We start from the raw sequence: 20,890 nt of genomic DNA, 5'->3' as shown, positions 1-20,890 counted from the left end.
TGTGTTAGGAAGGAAAACACTGGAGCTGTTGTGGCTCACTGTTGTGTTAAGGAAAACTGTCTTGCACGTCACATGTGGGCTATTTTACACAGCAGAAAAAACCCAACCCTTGCTGTCGGGGTTTGCTCTTTTCAGGGTGCATTTCCTAATTTTAGAGGTGGAATTCATGCGTTCTGCTTCTCACATTGTTGGTGAGGTCTCTGAGAAAGCATCTGTGGTCAGAGCAAGTCTTTGCAACTAGTACTAGCCCTGCTTCTCCTCAACTCCCAGTTGCTCACAGACAGTTGTTCAAAGTGGGTCTTACATCTGCTGTTGTTTATACACAGGAGCTTTGCAGGGCCATGTGGTAGAGTGGCAGATTATACAGTTTATAAATAATCTGGCTGCAGTTATAGCCTTTCTGTGTCTTTAAATATATATTTATATATATGCACACTTGGTGAGAATGATACTGTGTAGATCTATGTGACCTGACTGTCACTTCCACAGACTTTAAAACAAAATAAGTGATGTTATGCTTCAACTTGAGTGACAGTCCGAGCCCCTAATGCTGGTGAGAGGTGTGGAGACTGACAGCCAGCCCCCCATATGATGCCTGGCCCCCGCTACATGCCAGCAAGGTGCCTTAGACCGAGAGTCCCGAAGCCCTGTGCTGGTGGCACGTTGGGATGCCTGGAAGCTGCAGTGGTCAGGCACGAGAGCAAGCCTGCAGTGATGGCTCTACCAAGGCTTGCGGATTCTGACTGTTGGCAAGCCTCGACAGAATAACCAGATTAAAACTGTTAACACCATAGCTTTCCCTAAAACTTAATTAGTAGGAAGGAAGAAAAGGAGGACGGGCAGGCCCTGCTTTGAAAGTTGAGTTGCAAAAAGTAACACCACAATAACCCTGAAGAGTGTTTGGACTAAGGCAATGTAGGTGTTTGGTGTTCAGTGGAAAATATGGTGAGAGGCTGATGTTGCAGAGCTGACGGTGCCTCTCCAAGGAGCGCAGGGCTGGGATACTCAGAGGCTTTTTCTGACAATCTCATCATCAGTCAGCCCTTGTCAATTTGCTGCCAGTGGGTTTCAAAAAGGGGTGGTTGATTTTACTGCTGACCCTTCTGAACGCCTGTTCTTTAGACACCTCCTGATGTTACCCAAGGGAGGAATTCCAGTCCCTCCAAAAAACAAGCTTTCTTCTAAGGCACCTCAAGCATCCCAGGTCCAAACCAGAGGCTACCCCAAATCACCAGATGTGCTGGGGCAGATCCTCATCTACATCTGCAGGAGCAGGAGGTCTTGGGCACTGCGTGGCAGGGCCTGGGAACTCTTGTAGGTTGCAAAAAGCTGCCACGAGAAGCTGCATCTCACCTTCTTGAGGTGTAAGGCCCTTGTCTTCAGCTGGCTTTCCATGGGCACATTTGGTCTCCAGCTTGAATGAGAAAAGCAGTCTACTGCATGACCTTGGAGAGGCTTCAAAGTGCTCTGTGAGGATCTAGATATGTGCGTGTGCATACATGTCTCAAACAATAAACGCATTTACTGTAGGCAAAAATGGCAATGCTGTTTTCAGTTATGGCTTTCTTATGCTTCCTGCTAGAGCTGCCTTGCTTCACTTCTGACTTAACCAAAATTTCTTCTTTGGCTGCAGTTTTCCCTTGTTGCTGCCACTTTCCATTGTCCTTCACTTGCCTCAGGCTTAGCTTGTTTCTGAGAAGTTATAGCAGAAAGGGTCTTGCTGGTTTTGACTAACCTTAGGAGAAAACTGATGTTTTGTCTTAAATTTCTGACTGCAGTAGTGTTTGCTATGTCTAACACTTCCAGGTTCTGAAAGGCAGTCTGGAAATTCAGCTGGAGGATCGACATGCAGCAAAGGCTGTGGGGTTTTGCCTTTGAAAAGTAGTGAAATAATTCTGAGTTATAGGTTTGAAAATCCTTACATAGGAAAGGATAGAGGCTGGCAGAAACAGCCTGGAGAAATGGTCTTTTCCTTAAGAGGAAGGGGATGGGGCAATTGTGTTGAATAAGGAGAATTAGGACAGGTAAGTGGATGCACAAGCAAGGATGCAGGATGTGGAAAAGTGGGTGAGTGAAGTTTGTATGGTAACATACACAGAAGAACCAGTTAGAGGGACTGCTGTCTAAAATGTGCCACGATATACACAATTTTTCAATAACTGCATTTCCATATGGTCAGCCAAAACCTGTGTAATATGTTGCCAAGGTTGTTCCCTGCTTTGGCCCACAGAAAGTTACCAGCTTTCAGCTCGTGTTGGCTGTGCTAGGATTGCACATGGTTAAGACTTGTCTGATGTGGAGGCTTTTAACAGGAGCACGAATATTAGTGTGGATGGAAATGCATGGCTGAGCACCCCAGACAAACACAAAGGGTTCAAGGAGCGGCTTGCAACGGCCGCAAAGCCAGCTCATGCACTTCCCACAAAAAACTAGAGGACAAAGAACTAACAGAAGCCTTGGATAAGGTGACAAGTTGATGACCAATAGTACTCTACAATAACCAGCTAAAGATAACCAAAGGCTCAATTTTGCCTGAAACTCTCGAGGGGTGAGGCAGGACAGTACAAGGTCATGGTATCCACTGCTAAAGGGTGTGGAAGGTGCCACCAAAACCAGAGGAGTCCAGGTTGCACAGTGAGGCTGTGATGGTGTTATCCCATGGGCTTCCTGCTGCACACAGATGATCCTGGCCAGATGGATGCATACAGCTCTGCATGGAAGTGTTGATGGGAGAGTAGGAGTGGGTAGAACCAACTTATTGGATTATTTTTATTAAAAATCACCTTCCCTGTCTGTAAGGTCTTGCAGTGAGCTTTCTTCCACTAATTTCCCACAGTGATGGAACTAAATGTTCCATCTCTGCTAATGATTCATGTAGGAGGTGATATATATCCATGTGCTGGCATTTTATATATACTTTAGTTGCCTTTAAAAAAAAACCCCTAGATAATTAGATTGCAAAATTGCTATGTTAAAGGAGTATTCATGCTGAAGTCAGGCACTCCACTGCTGCAAATTGAAGTTGTCTGTTAAAGCTTTGTGCTGCCCTCCTGTAGGAAAGCTACTGCAATCGAAATATTTGCCATGTTTCTCATTTTCTAAGTGCTCAGCTCAAGATCCATGTTGCCCATTTGACAGCTGCATCGAATGCTGGCAATTATAGGTGACACTGCTGCATTTAAGCATATGAAGCGCCACAAAAAGTGCTATAAAGAAAATCAGGCCACCCAGGTTTCGAAGCAGGCTTTCTGCGTGAGAGGTTCTTGCTGACCTGGATGCTGCAGCTATAAAACGAAGGCAGCTCTCTGCTCTTGCCCAAGTCTGGAAAACTTGTGCTCTGACTGCAATCCAGGTGCCTTTTCTCCCTTCCTACCTGTCTCTGTCCCTGACTGTGCTGGGTGGCCACATGGGCTCTGCAAAATGGCTATCTCTAGCCACTGAGGGCTTGCAGAGGTCCGCTTCTAGCGCAAGGGGCTGCTTTCCTGGGTGCCTTTTGCTCTTGTGGAGATGGGGGGGGTGGGGGGTGGTGTGTTGATGCTTTGCGGGTGACAGAGTGCAGAGAAAAGCTAGGCAGGAGGGTGATATTTTGACATCCATAATGATACAAAAGTGATGCTGCCCAAGCAGAGTACTGAATGGATGTTACGGGTTGTGTGTTACTGCTACAGTGACTGAAGAAAATAAAGTTTACAGAAGGAAGATATTGGCCATATAATTGTGTCCTCATTCACCCCTGCTGAGCTCCGCTGTTGCCCTCCTCTCTGAAGGGGGGGCTGTGCAGGTGAGTGTCTGGGGTCTCGTACCCGGCAGCTCCCGCAAGCGCTGCCGTGCTGCTGCTGCAGTGCTGTGGACACTGCTGGCTCCCGGCCAGCCTGTGCAGAAGGGAAATGTGCCAAGGCATAATCAGTAAGTGAGAACATCTGGGGAGAATACTTTCTGCTTGTCTCATGAAAGTGAGCTTAGAAGCGCATTGTTGGTTTTGGTGTGTCCCCCGCTTCTTTCTCTCACAAGAGTGGGGCCCGGGTTAGTTCTGGGTTACTTAAATGCTTACAACAATGTCCTTAACATAGAACTTGGCAAAAAGGTTTGCAGAACAGTCAATGATTTTTTTTAGCATGACAGCTGCCTTAATGTGGTTGAAAGTAAGTGGGTAGTGGATCCCTATGAACCTTCTTGCTCCCTTAAACCTAGGGAAATTTCCTTGCTGCCAAAGGGTGAATCTGTTCTGTTCTCCAGCAACAAAAAGCAGACAATTCTCCTTAAAATACACAGAGGGGACTGCAGACACAGATCCTCTTCACCGTGTGCCCATCCTAGTGCCTCCGGTCGAGCCCCATCCCCTCCAGCCAGCAGCGCGGGAGGGCTAATCCCTGGTACTGAAGGCACCCAGATTAACCTGCTGCAGGATTAGGATGCTTGAGCTGTTGTTAGGAGATTAATACATTTGGTTGTCAACATTTGCTGAACTTGGCCTGAAAATTATTTCCAGTGAGGTCGCTGCCCCTTGGGCACAGCTTGCCTGGCACGTTAGGAAAGGCTATGGTTAAAGCAAGAGGCTGCAAGGGTTAAATGGGAGCTCTGAGCATGCAAGGATGCGTTTTGGGTTTAAACCAGACATTGCTGATGGGGGCAAAAAGGCTTTGGTGGTCTCATCTGTTGCTGCTGAGCTCTTGCCTGGCCAGGGAGGTGGTCGGGTCGGTGGGTGTGCCTGTCTTGCGGTTTGGTGCAGGTGAGGGCATGCAGCATGCTACCTTAGCCCGGGTGTCAAGCCCTTCTGCTTTTCACAGGCTCTTTTATTTTGGGTCACTTGGCTGGAAGCAAATGTAGCTACTATCCTGGCACTAGTTTTGTTCACCTATTTGTGCTGATGTCCAGATAAGAGAGAAACAGCTCTGTCCTAGGTGACATTAGAGCTTTCCTTGGTGAGGAAAAGTGGCTTTTTGGTACTTTGCTTTCTGGAGTTTCCCGCTGATGACAGCATGTGCCATGAAGCTGGTGAGCTGCCCACAAATGAACTTGTCTCAGTTCCTGCATGGTGCAAAATGAGTTTATTTTAAGGGCAGGGCCTCCGCAGCAGTAGGTACCTGTGGGGAGAAAGCAATTGGCTTCCACTTTCTGTGCTGGAACTCAAGCTGTCTGTCCTTGGAGTGTCTTATTTCAGCTGCTAGCAGGAGAATTCATCTTTTAAAACAAACAAAAAAAAAAATGAAACAACAAAACTTCCTTTTGTCAGCACAGTGTTAATTCCAGCACAAAGTCTGCTCATGCTAGCTCAGCACCTTGTAAATGCTTACACAGCTTTCTAGTGCACGGGGTAGTGATAGTGGAGCTGTGGTCCCATTGCAGCTGGTCCCACTATTGTGTGTGGACTGGTGCCTGGGGTGCACTGATGCCAGTGGAACACACCATAGTGCTGCAGGGAGTGTGCGTGGGGAGGGATGGGCATGGCAGATCCTTGAAAAGCAATTCTTTTTCCCTTTTTCTTCTCTGGGAAATCACAAATGAGGGCTCTAAAGACAGACCTGTCTTTAAAGGTTTTTGGTGATACAGGGAATATGTGTATATTCCTCTTATCAGTGGGAAACTGCCATGATGGTAAAATAACTGTTGGAGTGAAACAGTTCCCAGCTATTGTGACCCAGGTGGATAAAACTTGCATCTGCTTCAAAGCAGCTTGTCTTGAAAAGTGAAACACCGGCTGCGGGGTGGAAATGGTTCCAATTATTTCATTCAGCCCTGTGCCTCAGCATCTTGATTTCAAGACACCCTTCCAGGATGTGGGTCAGGGCGTGCTCCCCTCCGCGCATACCAGCGCTGGCAGCGGCTGGTGGCTGGAATGTCTGTATGGCATTTGTCACACACCTGACAATATCATTTTTCTTCCTCAATGGGCCAGCGAGGATATTCAATGGAGATTCCCACGTGGAAGACAGAAGTCTGAAAGGCCCTTTGGCGAAGGGACACTAGACAGGTAGGGCATTTCCCTAAACGCTCGCTCCGTTTGACATGGGTATCCCCGAGCGGGGGCTGTGCCAAGCAGTCCCATCCTGGCAGAGCTGTGCAGCCCAGCAAAGCAAGGGCTGTTGGGTTTTAACACATTTATAAGCACTAAGTACATTCCTCTGTATCCTACCAACATTCTTTAGGGAATTTCTGTAAAGCTGCATGATAAAATAATTTTGAATATTTTATCCAAGGCCTGTGTCACAATTTATTCTGAAAAAAAGAACTTTTGAAACCCAGAATGTGGGCTTAGAGCTTCTGCCTGGCTTACTGCAGTGCAAGGACAAGGCTACTGCTGTGGTGGCATCGCTCCCAGCCGTCTCGCTGCAACAAGGCAGATGCATTAAGAAATAACCAGCAAGAACACAGGACAGAAAAAGGTGCATGGGTTCTCCCACGTGCAGAAATTACCCTGGGTTTGGGTCAGCACGGACCTAGCTGGCCAGCTGTGCCTAAGTGATGAATTTCAGACTACCCATTTGATGGATGAAAATGTCCGATACTCTGCTTGAGGTTGTTTGGGCTATCTGAATAAAAACATCTGTATGCGTATACACACTACGTAAGTGGCCCATGAATAAGATGTGATCCAGTGTGAAAAAAGTGCATTGTGGATGTTAATATACTAGGAGTAGAGGGCCATACTATGGATGTATCTGTCAGGCTTGTATTTCAGCCCGTGCTTGGTGTAACAGTGCTTATAAACGTGTAACCTGAAGGTGGCTTCTAGGAGATGGGGGGGGGGGGGGGGCGGGTGTCACAGCGTGCATATCTGGGGGGTGCACAAAACAAAAACAGGAGGAAAAGATGCTCACTCCACCAAACCATGAGGTCAGGCCTTAGTTTTCTTCAGGGAACTGGTTATGTACAAGCAGGTTTTGTTTGTGATCAGTGTGGGGCACAACACGTTGTCTGGCTGATGTGAAATTATCACGCGTAAGCCGCTGGTTTCCCCACCAGATACCATCGAAGGGCGGACCTCGGACCCACGCTGATAAGGTAGGCAGTGACAGCGCTGGCGGGGTGCCCTGTCCTACCTCCCAGCTGGCAAACCCAAGTTCATGTCGGCTTTGTACCCCTATCCCAGGTTCCTCGGAAGCCCCAGCAGGGTCCGTCCCCAGCCCAGTGATGGTGCTTCCAGTGGGTGAGGCCAGAGGCTTGTTTAGTCACTGCCTTTATGTTGATGAGAGCCCAGCAAGGCTGCCCGCCTGTAGGCACTGCAGTTGCACAAGATAAATGATATTTTGATGCTGAAGCATATTTTTAGTTGGCTGTAACAGTTTAAATTTGAGGGGGAAATACATAAAGTGAAAAGAGGGGATGTGGTGAGACTGGAGAGGTGCAGGTGGAGACTGATGAGCCAGTGTGGCTGCTCTGACTCCGTGGGACTGGCTTGCAGGGAGGGGCGGGATCCTTTCCTATATCTGAACAAAAATTTACTTGTGCAATATGCTTGAACCCAATCTCGTTGGGGGGAAACAAAAATAATCCTAGAGAAGTCTATTTGGCACTTCAGGTTTGGGGTCATTTTATCACCTATACTTCCCTGATGGTTCTGATGTTGGGAAGGTTTTCCCAGGGGTTTCTAGAGTCCATCAGAGTTAGGAATTACTTAAAGGCTATTTCTGAGGGCAGATTTGTGGATTTTCAATGGAGTATGCACAGCCTGCAAGGAACAGATGTGAGGTATCAATACACAGGATTACTATACATGCGCTTGCCATGCAAGAGAAGCTACTTGTGTCTTGCAACATCTAACGCTATAAAAAAATATAAAAGAGGGCTGCAGCTTCCAGCTCCCTCTGGGGCTGTGGGAAGGTCTGTTATTGCTCACAGGACCCAGAGCTCACCGTGTCTTGCATCTCCAGCTTCCCCAGGCCCCGGCTGTCCCCTCTCCCACCCTGGCTCCCATTGTGCGATGCCTTTGGCACGAGAGGGCTGGGTTTCCCTCCTCCTGGTGGAGCTGGGAAGCACAAAGCAGGCGAGAGCACGCACCCACGCGCTATTGTCTGCCAGCAAGCTGGGAGCGTGCATTGCTCTGCTCCAGCTGTTATAAAAGTCCCTCGTTAAGTAATCGCGTTTCTCTTGCATAAGTGCTTGTTTTTGGGAGGCTTCAGCCAACTGGAGGCTGCGGCTCAGATGGAAAGCATGCCAAACTACTGTGATTATCTTTTTTTTTGAATAAATATTGCATGGTTATTTATCTGCTGTGAGTTGTATAAAATCTCTTTAGATAAGGCTGAGCGGCAGAGCCTCCCCGGCGCTGGTGGTAGCTGAACTACAGCTGCAAGGCACTGCCAAAAAGCCCTCCTGGATCTTTGTGAGTAATATTTCTGATTCCTCTAAAGGGTGGTTGTGGCTGAAACTGCAGGCAAGGAAATATTGCGGATGATAAATTAGAGGGAGGCAGGAGGTGAGAGACAGTCTTGAAATCACTGACCGGTTTGAAAAGGCAGCTTTCCTCCTGGGCTTCCGTAAGCAGGCGTGGGCTTCTCCCAAGTGTGTAATCAAGTCTCTCCCAAATATGCTAATAAAACAGAAATGTGTTGAATTCAATTACAGGGCTGTCAGGAGGACGTAGATTTGGCCTGACAGTGAGATCCACTAGTCCCATGTCCTGGTTTGGAGTGGCCAAAAGGCAGTGTTCAAGGAACAGATATAAGAATAGGACAAGTGATGTTTCCTCTCCTGCATTTTCCTGGCTTTCCAAAATCTGCAAGGCAGTTATTTCCGGAGTCAGAAATTATATCTTTAATAGTACAAGTAGATTTTTCTTTTCAGAATTTCAGTCATTTGTTGAAGACACTTTGTTTTGGGATGTGACTGACATAAGCCTAATAGGGATTTGATAGCTGGAGTTAAATGAGCTCTTTCACGTAGGATTTTAATTTTAGAAAAAGGGTGATTTTTCTGTGTAGATGTAACGGGAAAGGGAAAAGCTTGTATGGATTTACAGAGAATGGCACCTCCCCTCCCATTTCCTTGTGAAGTGTCTACTTGCAGCTTGGTCCATGAACAAAGCCTGGAACTATAAACTGTGCACTGAAGTGGGAGCTGGAATTTTAGCCCAATGCCGAGTGCCTTGGAGCAGCTCGGTTGTTATTCCTGCCAACTCTGGAAGGCATTGAAGTGCCATTGCATAGAGAAGACAGCTCAAGTGCTGAGCTGCGAGGGGAAATAAAGCTGTTGGCTATAGTGTGCATGCACATATGCTTACTCTTATAGGTGGCACAAAATTCTTCCTTGACAGAGCAAATGCTGGACTAATGGAGAAAGCTTGAGAGAGCTCAAGTCACTACTTACAATCCTTGAAAAAAACATAGTATGTAGCTTTTACAATCTATAAAGTTCTTGAGACCTGCTAAAGCATTAAATCTCATTTGCAGCCAGCAGACGAGGAGGTAATACCACCATGAAAAGATATTATTCTGTAGGAGTTACAGGATTAGAGATGTAAATGAAAAGCTGTATTGAACTAAAAGGCACTCAGCTGCAAAGCCAAGACTTTGGGAAGGAAATGTGAAAACATTAAAGTGGGCAAAATTGATAGGCCTGCTGGCTTCAGTAAAACTGCAGTGGTGATGGCAGATAAGTTTTACACGTCCTCACTTATTATTTAGACCTTGAAACCTTTGGAATACATCCATAGGCAAACCTGAGCAACGCCTCTTGTACTGTGCTGGTAAGGGAAGGGTGGTGGCAGAGCAGGGCTAGCTGGGCACCCCATGGTTTCCCGCAGCATTCCCGCAACCTGGCAAGGCTACTCTGCTTCTGTGGGTCGGGGCCATCCAGAACCTGGGCAGCCCCCCCAGATGTTTGCTTTCCATCTGAAACTTGGATGGGGGTTCTTTAGCCATTAGTGGTAGGGGCTGGTAGAGGTCGTTAACAGGATCTGAGGCACTAAGACAAGTTTTTCCCCCAGATCATTGGATAACTTCATGGATCTGGAGAGTTTTCAGCTGTAAAAACCTGTGAGAGACTATCAAAGATACTACTAAAGATACTAAAGAAATCCTTGAGCTGCTGAAGAGTGTTCTGGGGAAGTATCAGTTGCTTGCCCTGGTTCTGGGCTGCTGGCACTGACTGTTGTCAGGAAGATGCTGGTTCAAAGAAAGATGCTCCTAGCTCAGGCAAGGCCTCTTCAGTCATTACGGAAACACCACAAATAAAAGTCGGCAGTCAAACCTGGGGTATTTACAATGTTATTTCTGAAACAGTCCCTGCGATATGGAACGAACCCAGGCACACATTAGGACAGGCAAACAATACCTCTGGTTTGTTGCAGGGTAAGATGGATGCTATACACAAGCCGAAGATTCTGGTGATGTTTCTGTCTCTGGCTACTTTCACAGTCATGGTGATACTGAATGCTGGAAATGCCACTGGGGCATTCAAAGGTAAGGCAGGCAAATCGTCTTTGTTAGAGGTGGGTTCCATGCATTAATCATTTAACGATATGAAGTGCCTTAGATGGGTAGATCTGTTACCTCGTTGCTTCTCTAAATATACCCTGATCTGTGGAAGGTGGAGGTAGCTGGTGCATCTTCCACGTGTTACAGCCAGGTGCCTGAGCCCTGCCCAATCCCTTGAAATCCAAAGAAATGGTCCTGTTCCCGGTGAACCTGGATCCAGCGGAGGGTGAAAGGCAGACTTTGCGTACGCTGCCTTGGTGGAAGCTGTTCAGGCAGCTGCAGTGGGTTTCAGGAGGGCAGGGGTGCTGGGTTGGAGACTACCCAGCTGAATCTGTCAGGAATGGGTATTGTGCTCCTCCCTGGCTCTGTAGGAGAGGGAAGGCCCTTAGGGTTCCCCACAGGGACAGTGATCCCGTAATGGGTGTTCAAAGGCAAGCTAACTGCAGCACGTGGCTTGATTTAACCTAGGGCATCCTGTCGTCTCCCTCAGATCCACTGAAGGGTGGACGACTGCAGGGTGAGGGAAAACAGTCTTTCCCCATCCTTGGTATGTAGTAACACTTTTGCCTGCAATAACATTCATCCACTGCAGGTCTGTTCAGGACAACCCCTGGAAACATCTCAGCCAAGTACAACACTGACTTCACCCCAGCTGGTTGGACTTTCCTCATCTGGAATGTCATCTATGCCTGGCAGCTTGCCTGGCTTCTCTACGCCTTGTCAGGGATCTGTCGAAGGTATTTTCCCTGCTTACAGTATAAATGAGGCTCTTCCCTGCTGTAGCTCACCTTACCCACTTTTCTGGGTTTTCTAGTCCGAGTAAGTCCCCTGTCCTTCCTCTTGACATGGCACACCAAAGCTCTGCTGCTGGAGCATATCTGAGGCTCAGCATCCAAAGCTGGGAAGCAGTTTGGAGGTGCAGGAACTGCTCTAACATGTGGACAGGTTACCAAGCACACAAACTGTTCCTTGAGGTCTGGTTTCCGCTGATTCATGTCATCTGGCAGAGCTACCCAGTAGCTGTGCTCACCTGCTTCTAGATGTTGAGAATGCACAGAGGCGAAATCGATTAATTATAGAGCGAATGCTTTGAGTTTATATTCTGTCAGAGAACTGACATTGGGAAGTCTCGGGTCACTGAACCGGGCTTGAAGCTTTTCCTGAGGCTATGGGATTGATAACTGCGCACGCAGTACCGTGCAGTATCTGCAGTATCCTGTGCTGCCTTCTGTGGGATAGACTGACATGGCAGCTCTGCTGCCGAGGGGGACTAGGGACCTGCTTAGCTTGAGTCTCGTGCATTTGATGATTTCATGTGACTTATAAGAAGTTGCTCAGTTGATACTGGCCAACACTGAAGGCTGAGGGAAGAACGATGTATATGTTTGTCCAGAAGTAACAAAGTCCATATACATGTATGTGCACACACACAATACATACATACACATGCTATGATCCCATAAGCCTTTTCCCCTGGGAGCTGGACCAAAACCCATGACCATGACACTGCTACTCCTACCAGCGGCACAAGCTTTGCAGCATCTGTGGAGCAGCCCTTGGTACCCATTAAATCCATGGTGGTGCAGAGACCAGCAAGAAGTTCCATACTGTGGGACAGCACCCTGATGGGGAAAGCTGCAGCGTCTCTGCATCAGAAGGGTGCAGAGCAGAAACAGTCTGGTTTAAGCTGAAATATTGAACTCTGATGTAGAGTCCCTGTCAGCATGAGGAAAATGAGTCCAGGGAAGTTTAGTCAATGCAGGCATTGTTTTTTCTTTCTCTGTATCCATTTTTTCCTGGCAGGAATGAACTTGGATGTGTCTACATAAAGCCAGACTTGCTGCCAATACCTTTTTATGTGGTGTGGATTCTGAATAATGGCCTCAATGTTGGATGGCTTTTCCTGTGGGACCGAGAGTAAGTGGACTTTTGTTACAAATGCTTCCCAACCCTCCTGCTGGGGCTGCCCCAATGCTCCATTTTGCCCATTCCCCTATGTGTGAACACTTAATCATACCTGTAAAACCCTACGGCAGGCCTTGGCAACAGGTAGCCTTCAAAAATTTGGGGTATTTACACCATGTTGTCATCTTGCCTGTGAGGTGGGTCAGTTATTGGAGCCCAAGATCTCCTCGAAGCTGCTGTTCTTCCATGATTTTTCCTCCGCAGGTAAGACAGGAGCCATGCCTCTTCATAAATACAGTTAAGCTCCTTGCCTTGGATTGTTTGCTTAATCATGGTCACATGAAGGGCTTTTAATAGCACCACTGTCAAGGGGTGAAGAAATCAGTTGCAGTCGGGAAAACAGCTTTGTGATTAACAGAGTAAAAGAGTAGTATGTCAAAATGAGGGCTACGCATAGCGATTACCTTAATTAAAGGCCGATTGACTTAAAGACAGTAAAGGCTAAACGCTAAAGCTGTGAATGAAGGCATTGTGACACCACTGAAAAGTGTTTTATCTTGTGTACATGCATGTTCTTTGTCCTAGATACCTCTTCCCAGCCCTGGTGTTCCTGGCAGCCCTCACTCTGACCACGTGTGCCTCCCTCTTCATTTCACACCGAGCCCTGAGCATCCATTCCTCCTGGTTCGCAAAGGGTCACAGAGCTGAGCTCTGGCTCATCCGCGTCCTAGTAGGTGGCATTTGGCAAGCTGTGCTGTTGGTATATGCTAAAAAAAAACAACCCTCTGTGCAGTGCTGAAGGTATCAAGAATGAAAGATTCAATGGCAGGAGATCAGTAAGGGAAAACTTCTGCCCTAACCTGTGCCTGCTGCAGGGGCACACAGCACAGGCTTCGTTGCATCTCTTTCCTACTGGATATCATGGGAATGATCCAGAGCAAGGTATATCCCTGCATTTCACTAGCTGCTACAGAATGAGGCTTTTGGCAAAGGATGTAAACTTCAGCCCAGACTTGTGTTTGGGTTGGAAAGAATATTTCTTATCGAGGGAGAAGCTGTTGCTAAGGGTGGCTTCTGTTGTAGCTGGTGATGTCCCTGGTATAGGACTACAAAAAGTTATAGATTTCTTTATATGGGGAAGTGTACACTGGTCAAGGTTTCAAATGCAGCTGCCTTTCTGAGTTTTCCCAAAGCTTGGAAGAAAATGGCTTTATTGCTACCCCTTAGAGGAGTGGGTGTTTGTTTTTGGCAACCTGCACAGGGGAAATAAGAGAAACATAGTCATGCTCCATCATTCCCTGGTTCCCTCCTTGTGCCCCTTTCCTAGCTCAAACCTGCTCCCCCAGTCCCTGCTTCCCCATCCAGGGAGTTGGGAGGGTTTTCAGCAGAGGGGGAGCCTGTGAAGCTGGGGGGCTCTGCACAGAAAAGTTCCTACCAGCCCTGCTGGAAATGAGCCTGCATCTCTTGGCACAAACTGGGAGTGGGCTCCATTCTCTGCATCTTGTATTGTGTTTCCTGAGGCACCAGTACACAGGGGAATGGGAATAGCTGGGTTACCTGTGCTCATCCAGGAGTGACTCCAGCCCTTGCTACTGCCTGTGGCAGGTTCTGTGTAGCAAAGAGGTTTTCTGGGAGGTAGTTGGAATGCAAAAAAGCTGTTCCCTTTGCCTGTCACAGCAGCCTGCAGCGACTGGGCTGGGCGGCCAGGCAGACTGGGCGTTTTGGGTGCAAGGGGCAAAGCCCTGCTGGGGTGGCTGGGCTTTGTACAGGGAATTCTGCAGCCACCACTGGGATGGATCTCTGGGGTACTTTGGGGACTCCAAGGCTTCAGCTCCTCCCCATGCTAAGGGACTCTGCCTGCAGCTAGGTCCAGAAGGCTGGCTCTGCTGCCCAAGGACCTGTGGGTCACAAGGCAAGCAGGAATTGCCTTCACCGCCGTTGTCATCTTGTGCTGTGTGGCAGGTCCAGAACGGGCTGGCACTCTACGGAACGTGGACCACCATTGCCACCCTGCTGAACCTGGCTGTTGTGTTGACCTACAAGTGGAACGTGTCCCACGAGACAGCAGCCACTGCTTCGCTGAGCATCCTTGCTCTTGGCCTAGTACTATGGTAAGCAGCCCCATGGGTTCCCACCAAGCCTGGAAGACCCCTTCCACCTCTTTCAAATGGGTTTGGCTACGGCCCCAGTTCATTCCTAGGCTGTCCCCGCACCAACGCTGAGTACAGAGGCCTCTGGTAAAATCCATGGCAGACAAACAGGGAGCCTGGGCAGAGGTTTCTCCTCCCCGACGCTCAGCAGTGCCATAAGCACCTGCAACGTGCCAGGGACAGATGCTGGGACCTGCATAAGCCCAGCCTGCCCTAGGTTTGCAGGTGAGGGCTTCCTACAGAACACACACGAAACATGGCTTTATTCTTTCCCTGAACTTACCCTAGAGAACTTCTTTTATTAATCTTCTGAATCTTAGTAAATGAACAAATTTGGATTTGGGTACAAACTGGCCTGCAAAAAAACCAACCCATTCTTTGTCCAATTCCTTACTTAAACTTTCCAGGGTGGGGGGGAGAATACACAGAGAAAATGCTTACTTTGGTCACTTGTTTTCTTCACAGGTTTTATCTAGAAAACTTCTTTCTTGACAAGTACGTCCACTATAACCTGACAATCTACCCAGTGGTCATAATAGCTCTGACTGGCAGCACATGCAAGAACTTCTCATTGTCATCCCCAACGACGAATGGCATTTTTATAGGTGAATCTCTTGGACTGGTTCCAACTCCTGTAAAAGGCCACATCTTCCCTGTGTATGAGGGGCAGAAAGACAGAATTACTTCTTGTAGTGTTATTTATAAAAAGCAGAACTAGGGATTCATTAGAAGGTATTCACTTTGCAGAGCAGAGTAGGGCAGAAATCACTGTCCACGAGTGCTGGGACTGGGTTCAAACCCTGCATTGCCCCAGGTTCGCTTCCCGGTGCAATGGGTTTGCCCTGTGATTCTCCATCATCTACCTGGATCCTCTGCTGGTAACTCCATCTGAGGCAGTGCTGGGATAGAGGCTGTGGATTTCCATTTGCCCTACATTATTTGGGATCTGTATCGGAGACAGTAGTGCATACGTTTCTGACCCAAGCAGGGGTTGCATCTAAATTTCACAAAGCAAAACGCTGCGCGTGCTGCTTTCCTATGCAGAGCTCGGGCTAGCCTTAACAAGTTTTGCTGGGATTATTTGGTTGCTGCAGGCCACTGTAGCAGAGTGCAGTCACCCATGGTAAAAGGGCTTAATCCATCCGAATACTGAACAGTCGCAGTCTGGTGCAAGCTGTACCATCATGAGTAGCTGGCATGAAAGGGACCGAGCTGTGTGAATCCTGCTGCAGCACTTTGAGATGCCTACCCTCGCCTCAGGGCCGGCGGGAGGGAGCAAGTTCCCACCCTTCAGCCTTCCTGCTGCCACATACCAGTGGCTAAAGTTAATTTTTAGACTGGCACCACCATTGCGACCACTCCAGTATGCATTCCCTTTTGCTGTAAGGGCAGCTGGAGCCTGGCAGTGCCTAAAAGCACCCAGCCAGGACCCGGCAGAGCTTGTCTGTCAGGGGTCTGAGGGCACTGGAGACCCATCGCCTGATGGTTGCGGCCACCAGGAATGCTGAGGGTATGTGTGATCCCTGGTAGGCAGCTGTGTTCCTCCAGGAGGTATGTTTTTGCCAGCAAAACTTCATTCTAAGTGCTCCGGCTTGTTTGACTGGTAGGGCAAGAATGTGGTTTTCTCAAACTCATGCATGATTCTTCATAAAAAATTTAATAACACACTCCAAGAAAAAGCACCACCACCACCACCACCCCTTTTAGACATCCCTTGACCTGGAAGCATCAGGTGAGTTTGGATACCAGTGAAAGTCTGGACTTTGAAATACAACCCTGATGTTGTGCTGACACATTCTGTGTTTCTTTTCTAGTTGTCCTGCTGGCAATGACTTGCTTGATCTTTGCTGTTCGGCTGGGACTAGTCACGTGCAGACACTGTCGGAGACCACTGGAAGCATCAGAAACCCCAGACCCATCAGGCACAGTGGCCTGAGACCTCTGGTGTGTTGTGACAGATACTTCAAAGGGGGGGGGGGGGGGCGGGGGGAATAATTAGGTGTCTGCTGGTCCTTCCTTCCAGTATTGATTCCCTTGTGCTTTTCTCTATTTCTTTCCATTGTAAATGCGGATGGCTTGCGTCTACAAGCCATGTTCCTTTAGATTAGCTCCTCGCAGCCCCACCTTGACTCTGCACCCTCCTGCATTAGGTTTGATTCTGGACCAGCGCAGGGATGGGCTCTCAACAGCCACTGGGCAGGCTTGTGCGAACAGATGTTCATATTCTATCCTGGAGAGTTTATTTATCTTGGAGTGCAGCTGTCAGTGAGCTGTCCCCAGGGGTGAAGGTGAGCAGTTGGTCTGGCGCTGCCTTGGCCACCGAGTGCTAGGTACCGGCAAGCCCCGGCGGTGTGAGCCCATCTGCAGGCAGGGGCTGCTCCCATTCCTGCTTCTCTTTGTGATGGGAGCAGGTACCACAGCTCTGGGGCTCTACCTTCGTGGTGTCAGCTCTGATGCTTGATGTCCAAGGGGGAGAAGAGGAGACACTGAATAATTCTGACAATTGCAAGCCCTCGAACCTCTTCCAGCTTGTTGTAGCTTCAGAAACCAAAGACATGTTTGCTTTTCAGCATGCAGTAAGGTATCTGAGTCTCTGCCCTGGTTTTCCCTGACATTCTGAGTGAAGTTGGTCACTGTCAGCACCCCTGTGGACCCACAGTAACACAGCTTTGTGCTGTTCCTGCCCCACCTGAGATCAGACAGGATCTGGGCCAGATGGGAGCACTGGGCTGCCTTTCCCTGGCTGTGCAGGGCCAGCAGCTTGCCCTGGCTGCGTGCCTCCAGCTGGGCAGGCTTTGTAGCCACTCTGGCAGGAGGCTGGGTGTACAGGTGAGGTGATACCTGATCTGGGGTAAAGCCTGCTGCTTCAAAGGAAACTTGTTGAATTTTAAAAAAAATAATAATTTGAACCGGTAGGGCGAGTTCATCCTGGATCAGCGCTTTCTCATGTGGCTTCACCACTTCTGAGCTGGTGTTAGGAAGCTTAAAAGCAGATTGACTGAGTTGTTGGGCCACTGCCTCTGTTCCTGTGCCTACCCAAGAGGTGATGGTGCCTCACTGGTGTCTGGACAGTGTCTCTACATGGCAGGCGCATTCAGATGCTGAATATTTTTCAATACTATTACAAAGGTAAATTTTTCTAAAATAACACATGCTATTGTTTACACTTAAAGAGCAAAAATCAGTCTAATGTAATTTTTGTCACTCTGGTGTGTTTTCTTTTCAGATAAATCAGCTAATTCCACCACTTCTCTACTAACTCTGTAGATCTAGTGCAACTGTCCTAGCTTCTCTTTCACTTGTCCCCTGGGCTCCATGGTGACTCTGGTCCCTTGCTTGAGCCAGCTGCCCCCCTGCCCTGGGATGCTCCTGGGTACAGCTTCTCTCACCCATCACACCTTCATCAACCTTGGAGGTGAAGACTTGGACGATGCACATTCCTATATATGACTTAAACTCCTCTGCCCAGCACCCTGTTCATTAAACTTCCATTTTATAAGCTCTGCGTCCCAAGGGCCCAGCTAGTAAACTCCCAGCAGCTTCCCTGTAAGCTGCTGCCTTTAATACAGTGGTATTAAATCCCCTGGCGTGTGGATTAAGGGGTCCAGGTGGGGTGGGCAGTTGGTGTGAGGCTGGGCAGCCTCTGATGTGCAGGAAGCTCTGGAAGGTTTGTCATTCTCCCAAGGAAGAGCTTCTGGACCAGGGCATCTGCACGGCCCTTCCACAGGACGTTACGCAAAGCCTTCAGGGCTTTTGCTGTGTCTGTGCTGGCCAAATGATGAGGAACTATATGCCACATGACACAATTAATGTATTAATTAGCTTCGAAAAGTCAACAGGGCTTCTGTAGAGGGAAGTCATGTCTCCTACTCTGAGTTCTCCAAAGTACTCAGAAAACACATAGGTAAAAGTGAACTTCTTTTATGTGGCCGCTGGCCTCTAAAAAGCTGAAGAACTATGGCATAAAAGACATCGTAGGTGATTGAAGCTGGGAAATAGAAGGGATGTTTTTCTCCAGGAAGGGAGGTTGCTGGTGGCACGTGTCATTAAGCCTAGGCTGGCTAATGTAGTCATTAAAACCCAAGAGGCAATTCAATGATGGACGATTATTTAGGACACTAAAGGAGAAGGCTGACTGGGGAATTGCAAAAAGCTCTTAGGAAACCAAAGGTGGGCAGTGCAAATGATGAATAAATAACATTGTGGGCATGTACCAAAGGATGCCTAAGGGGAAAACCAGGCTGCATGTCACCTCTTGAGTGGTGTGCTCTGAGCTGGTCCCTGCCACTTGGATGCAAGAGCTTGGAGCTATGGTAGCCAGTCCCACCCCAGTATTTCCACATGCGGCAGCAGCAAAGGCAAATTGTATCTCAGGGGTGGTTAGGAAAAGATTAAAATCGAGAATACCCTCGCCCCTCTCTAAAGCTGCTGTGCACCCACATCTTGAGGGCTGTGTGCAGTTCTGGTCCTTGTGCGTCCAGGAGGTTATTAAGAGTTTGGGAAAGGTTTGGAGAAGAGCATTGGCATCAGGAAGCAAGATGTCTCCTTGCCCACCTGTGCACCCCAGAGCTGAGCAGCTCAGGCAAGGAGGTGTGTGAGCCCCTGTCCCCGGCCACCTCGCACGTGGTGCAGGGGAGCCAGCAGCCAGAAGAGGCTTAAAGGCTTTTTGCTGAGCAGTGATGAGGTACTGCAGCAGCACACAGTTAATCTTTTGCAGACCTCCCTGACAACTGCCCCCAAATGATTATGTTGAGCTAACCCCAGCACCTCTTTGGCCACCCATAAATAAGCTCCTGGTCCCCAAAGGCCACCCCCCAAGCACTGTCTCCCCGGAGCTGGGGCAGGCATAGGTTCCCATAGCTGTCCCAGCACACAGAACTCCGGCCAGCTTTAGGGAAAGTGGCTTTCCTCACATCTGCAGCTGGAACAGGAGCCTAAAAATACTCCCCCTGCCCCCTTTTCTTTTAGCTGGGGTGGAGAGAAACAGATGAAAAATAAATGTGAACCTTCCTCTTCCAGCCTTGGTGCTAAAGATAGCCTTGAAGCTATTTATAAAGATTTTTTTTATTTCATTTTGTCTTTTTTCCTGAAATGTTTGGTTTTCATTTGTTTTCAAAACACACTGATACGTAGTTTTGCCCACAAGAGATTTTTTTTTTAGTTTCAGCAAAGCTGCATTTCATGAAGCTGGAAGCCTGCCAGCTTCTTAGCAAAAAATAATCAGTCCAGCATTTGTTTCCGTGAGTGATTATAGGATTTGGGTGAATTTTACCAGATTAAAATTTCTTGGAAAGCTGGTGGCCTTAAAAACCCAAAGCTTGAAAAATTATTGTCATTTCTGAAAAGGCAATCCAGGGCCCTGGCAAAATCTCATAGCCCAGCCCAGGATGCCACCCGGGTCACCTGGGCTTCCTCGCCTCCCTGGGGGGCTGGAAGATGGATGGGGCTGGCAAAGCCAGGCATGATGTGGTTCCCAGGACATGACAACATACTTTGCTTTCTAATACCAAAACTAGGTTTATACTTGTCACCCTCTGAAGGGATTTGCTCTGTGGCTAAATGGGGGCATAGGGACAAGCAAGGTGATGGATGGACCACCCCAGTGCTGAGTGCAGGGGTGCTTGGGGATGCCTCCTTCTCCTGGCTGGGGACAGCCCCTGCTCTGTGCCTGGCTGCCTGCATCTGAGGATGACCCATCAGTTCAGCAATATTTACTCCAGAGGGCTGCATCAGCTGGGCTGGGTGCTGCTGATGCTACAAGAGAGTTGTTTTCAGTAAAAAAAGGTTCCTGGGAAAATCTGATTCAGAAGAATGTTGCATGAAAGAAGTTGTGGGTCAGGACAAATATGCATTTGAACAGAGAGAGCAAATGTGTTAATTCAAAAGGAATTTTTTTAGAAAAAATAGGGTTGTGAGGCCCTGGAGCAGGCTCTCATTAAAGCCCATGTGGCTTCCAGAGAAAAACATGCCTCACTTCTTGGGTTAGGGCTCAGCCAGCTCCTCCTCAGCCACCGTGAGAGCAGCTGATTTGGGTGCTGGGACCAGGGCAGGCTTTTCTTCGAGGAGGCATTCAGTGCTCTGGGCAGGGTCCCCGGCGACCAGCCTGCCCACAGTCCCAGGGCACCACGCTCTCCTCACCATCCTCCTGGCTCCACAGCACAGCCTTTCCTGCCGGGCTCCCGAAAACCAGAGCACCCAGGCAGAGGAGACATTGTGTTGTGACCTAATTTGTTCTCGGCTTGACTAATTGAGTACTAAAACCCTCAGTACTAATTACTTTATATTAAAGCATCTATGAAATGGAATAATAAATAAATAAAACTGAGCCCGCCGGAGAGAAGAGATGTAGCATCATGTTGCAAAGCAGGATTGCTTTCCATCTGCAGTTCAAAGCAATTCTGCAAACCCATTGCCCGGCTG

The 20,890-nt window shown here is 48.4% G+C and overlaps 1 protein-coding gene across 2 annotated transcripts; it reads left to right on the top strand.

Moving 5' to 3' along the window:
* Positions 1–5,896: 5,896 nt before the first annotated feature.
* Positions 5,897–18,071, top strand: LOC119150511. Of its 2 annotated transcripts, none has more exons than XM_037393106.1 (8): positions 5,897–5,971; positions 10,289–10,400; positions 11,008–11,152; positions 12,219–12,332; positions 12,906–13,050; positions 14,283–14,431; positions 14,936–15,075; positions 16,285–18,071. In XM_037393106.1, exons 2-8 carry the CDS (start codon positions 10,295–10,297, stop codon positions 16,404–16,406), a joined length of 921 nt encoding a protein of 306 aa, XP_037249003.1. In that variant the 5' UTR covers positions 5,897–5,971; positions 10,289–10,294; the 3' UTR covers positions 16,407–18,071. The 2 variants fall into 2 exon arrangements, with proteins under 2 accessions (XP_037249003.1, XP_037249002.1); XM_037393105.1 differs by lacking the exon at positions 5,897–5,971 and adding an exon at positions 8,092–8,323 and having other exon boundaries at positions 16,285–18,070.
* Positions 18,072–20,890: the final 2,819 nt, after the last annotated feature.

The sequence above is a fragment of the Falco rusticolus genome, chromosome 6, assembly GCF_015220075.1.
Source record: "Falco rusticolus isolate bFalRus1 chromosome 6, bFalRus1.pri, whole genome shotgun sequence".
NCBI classification, from domain to species: domain Eukaryota; kingdom Metazoa; phylum Chordata; class Aves; order Falconiformes; family Falconidae; genus Falco; species Falco rusticolus.
Note: the sequence above shows the minus strand (reverse complement) of the source record. Positions and strands in the feature narration are given on the sequence as shown.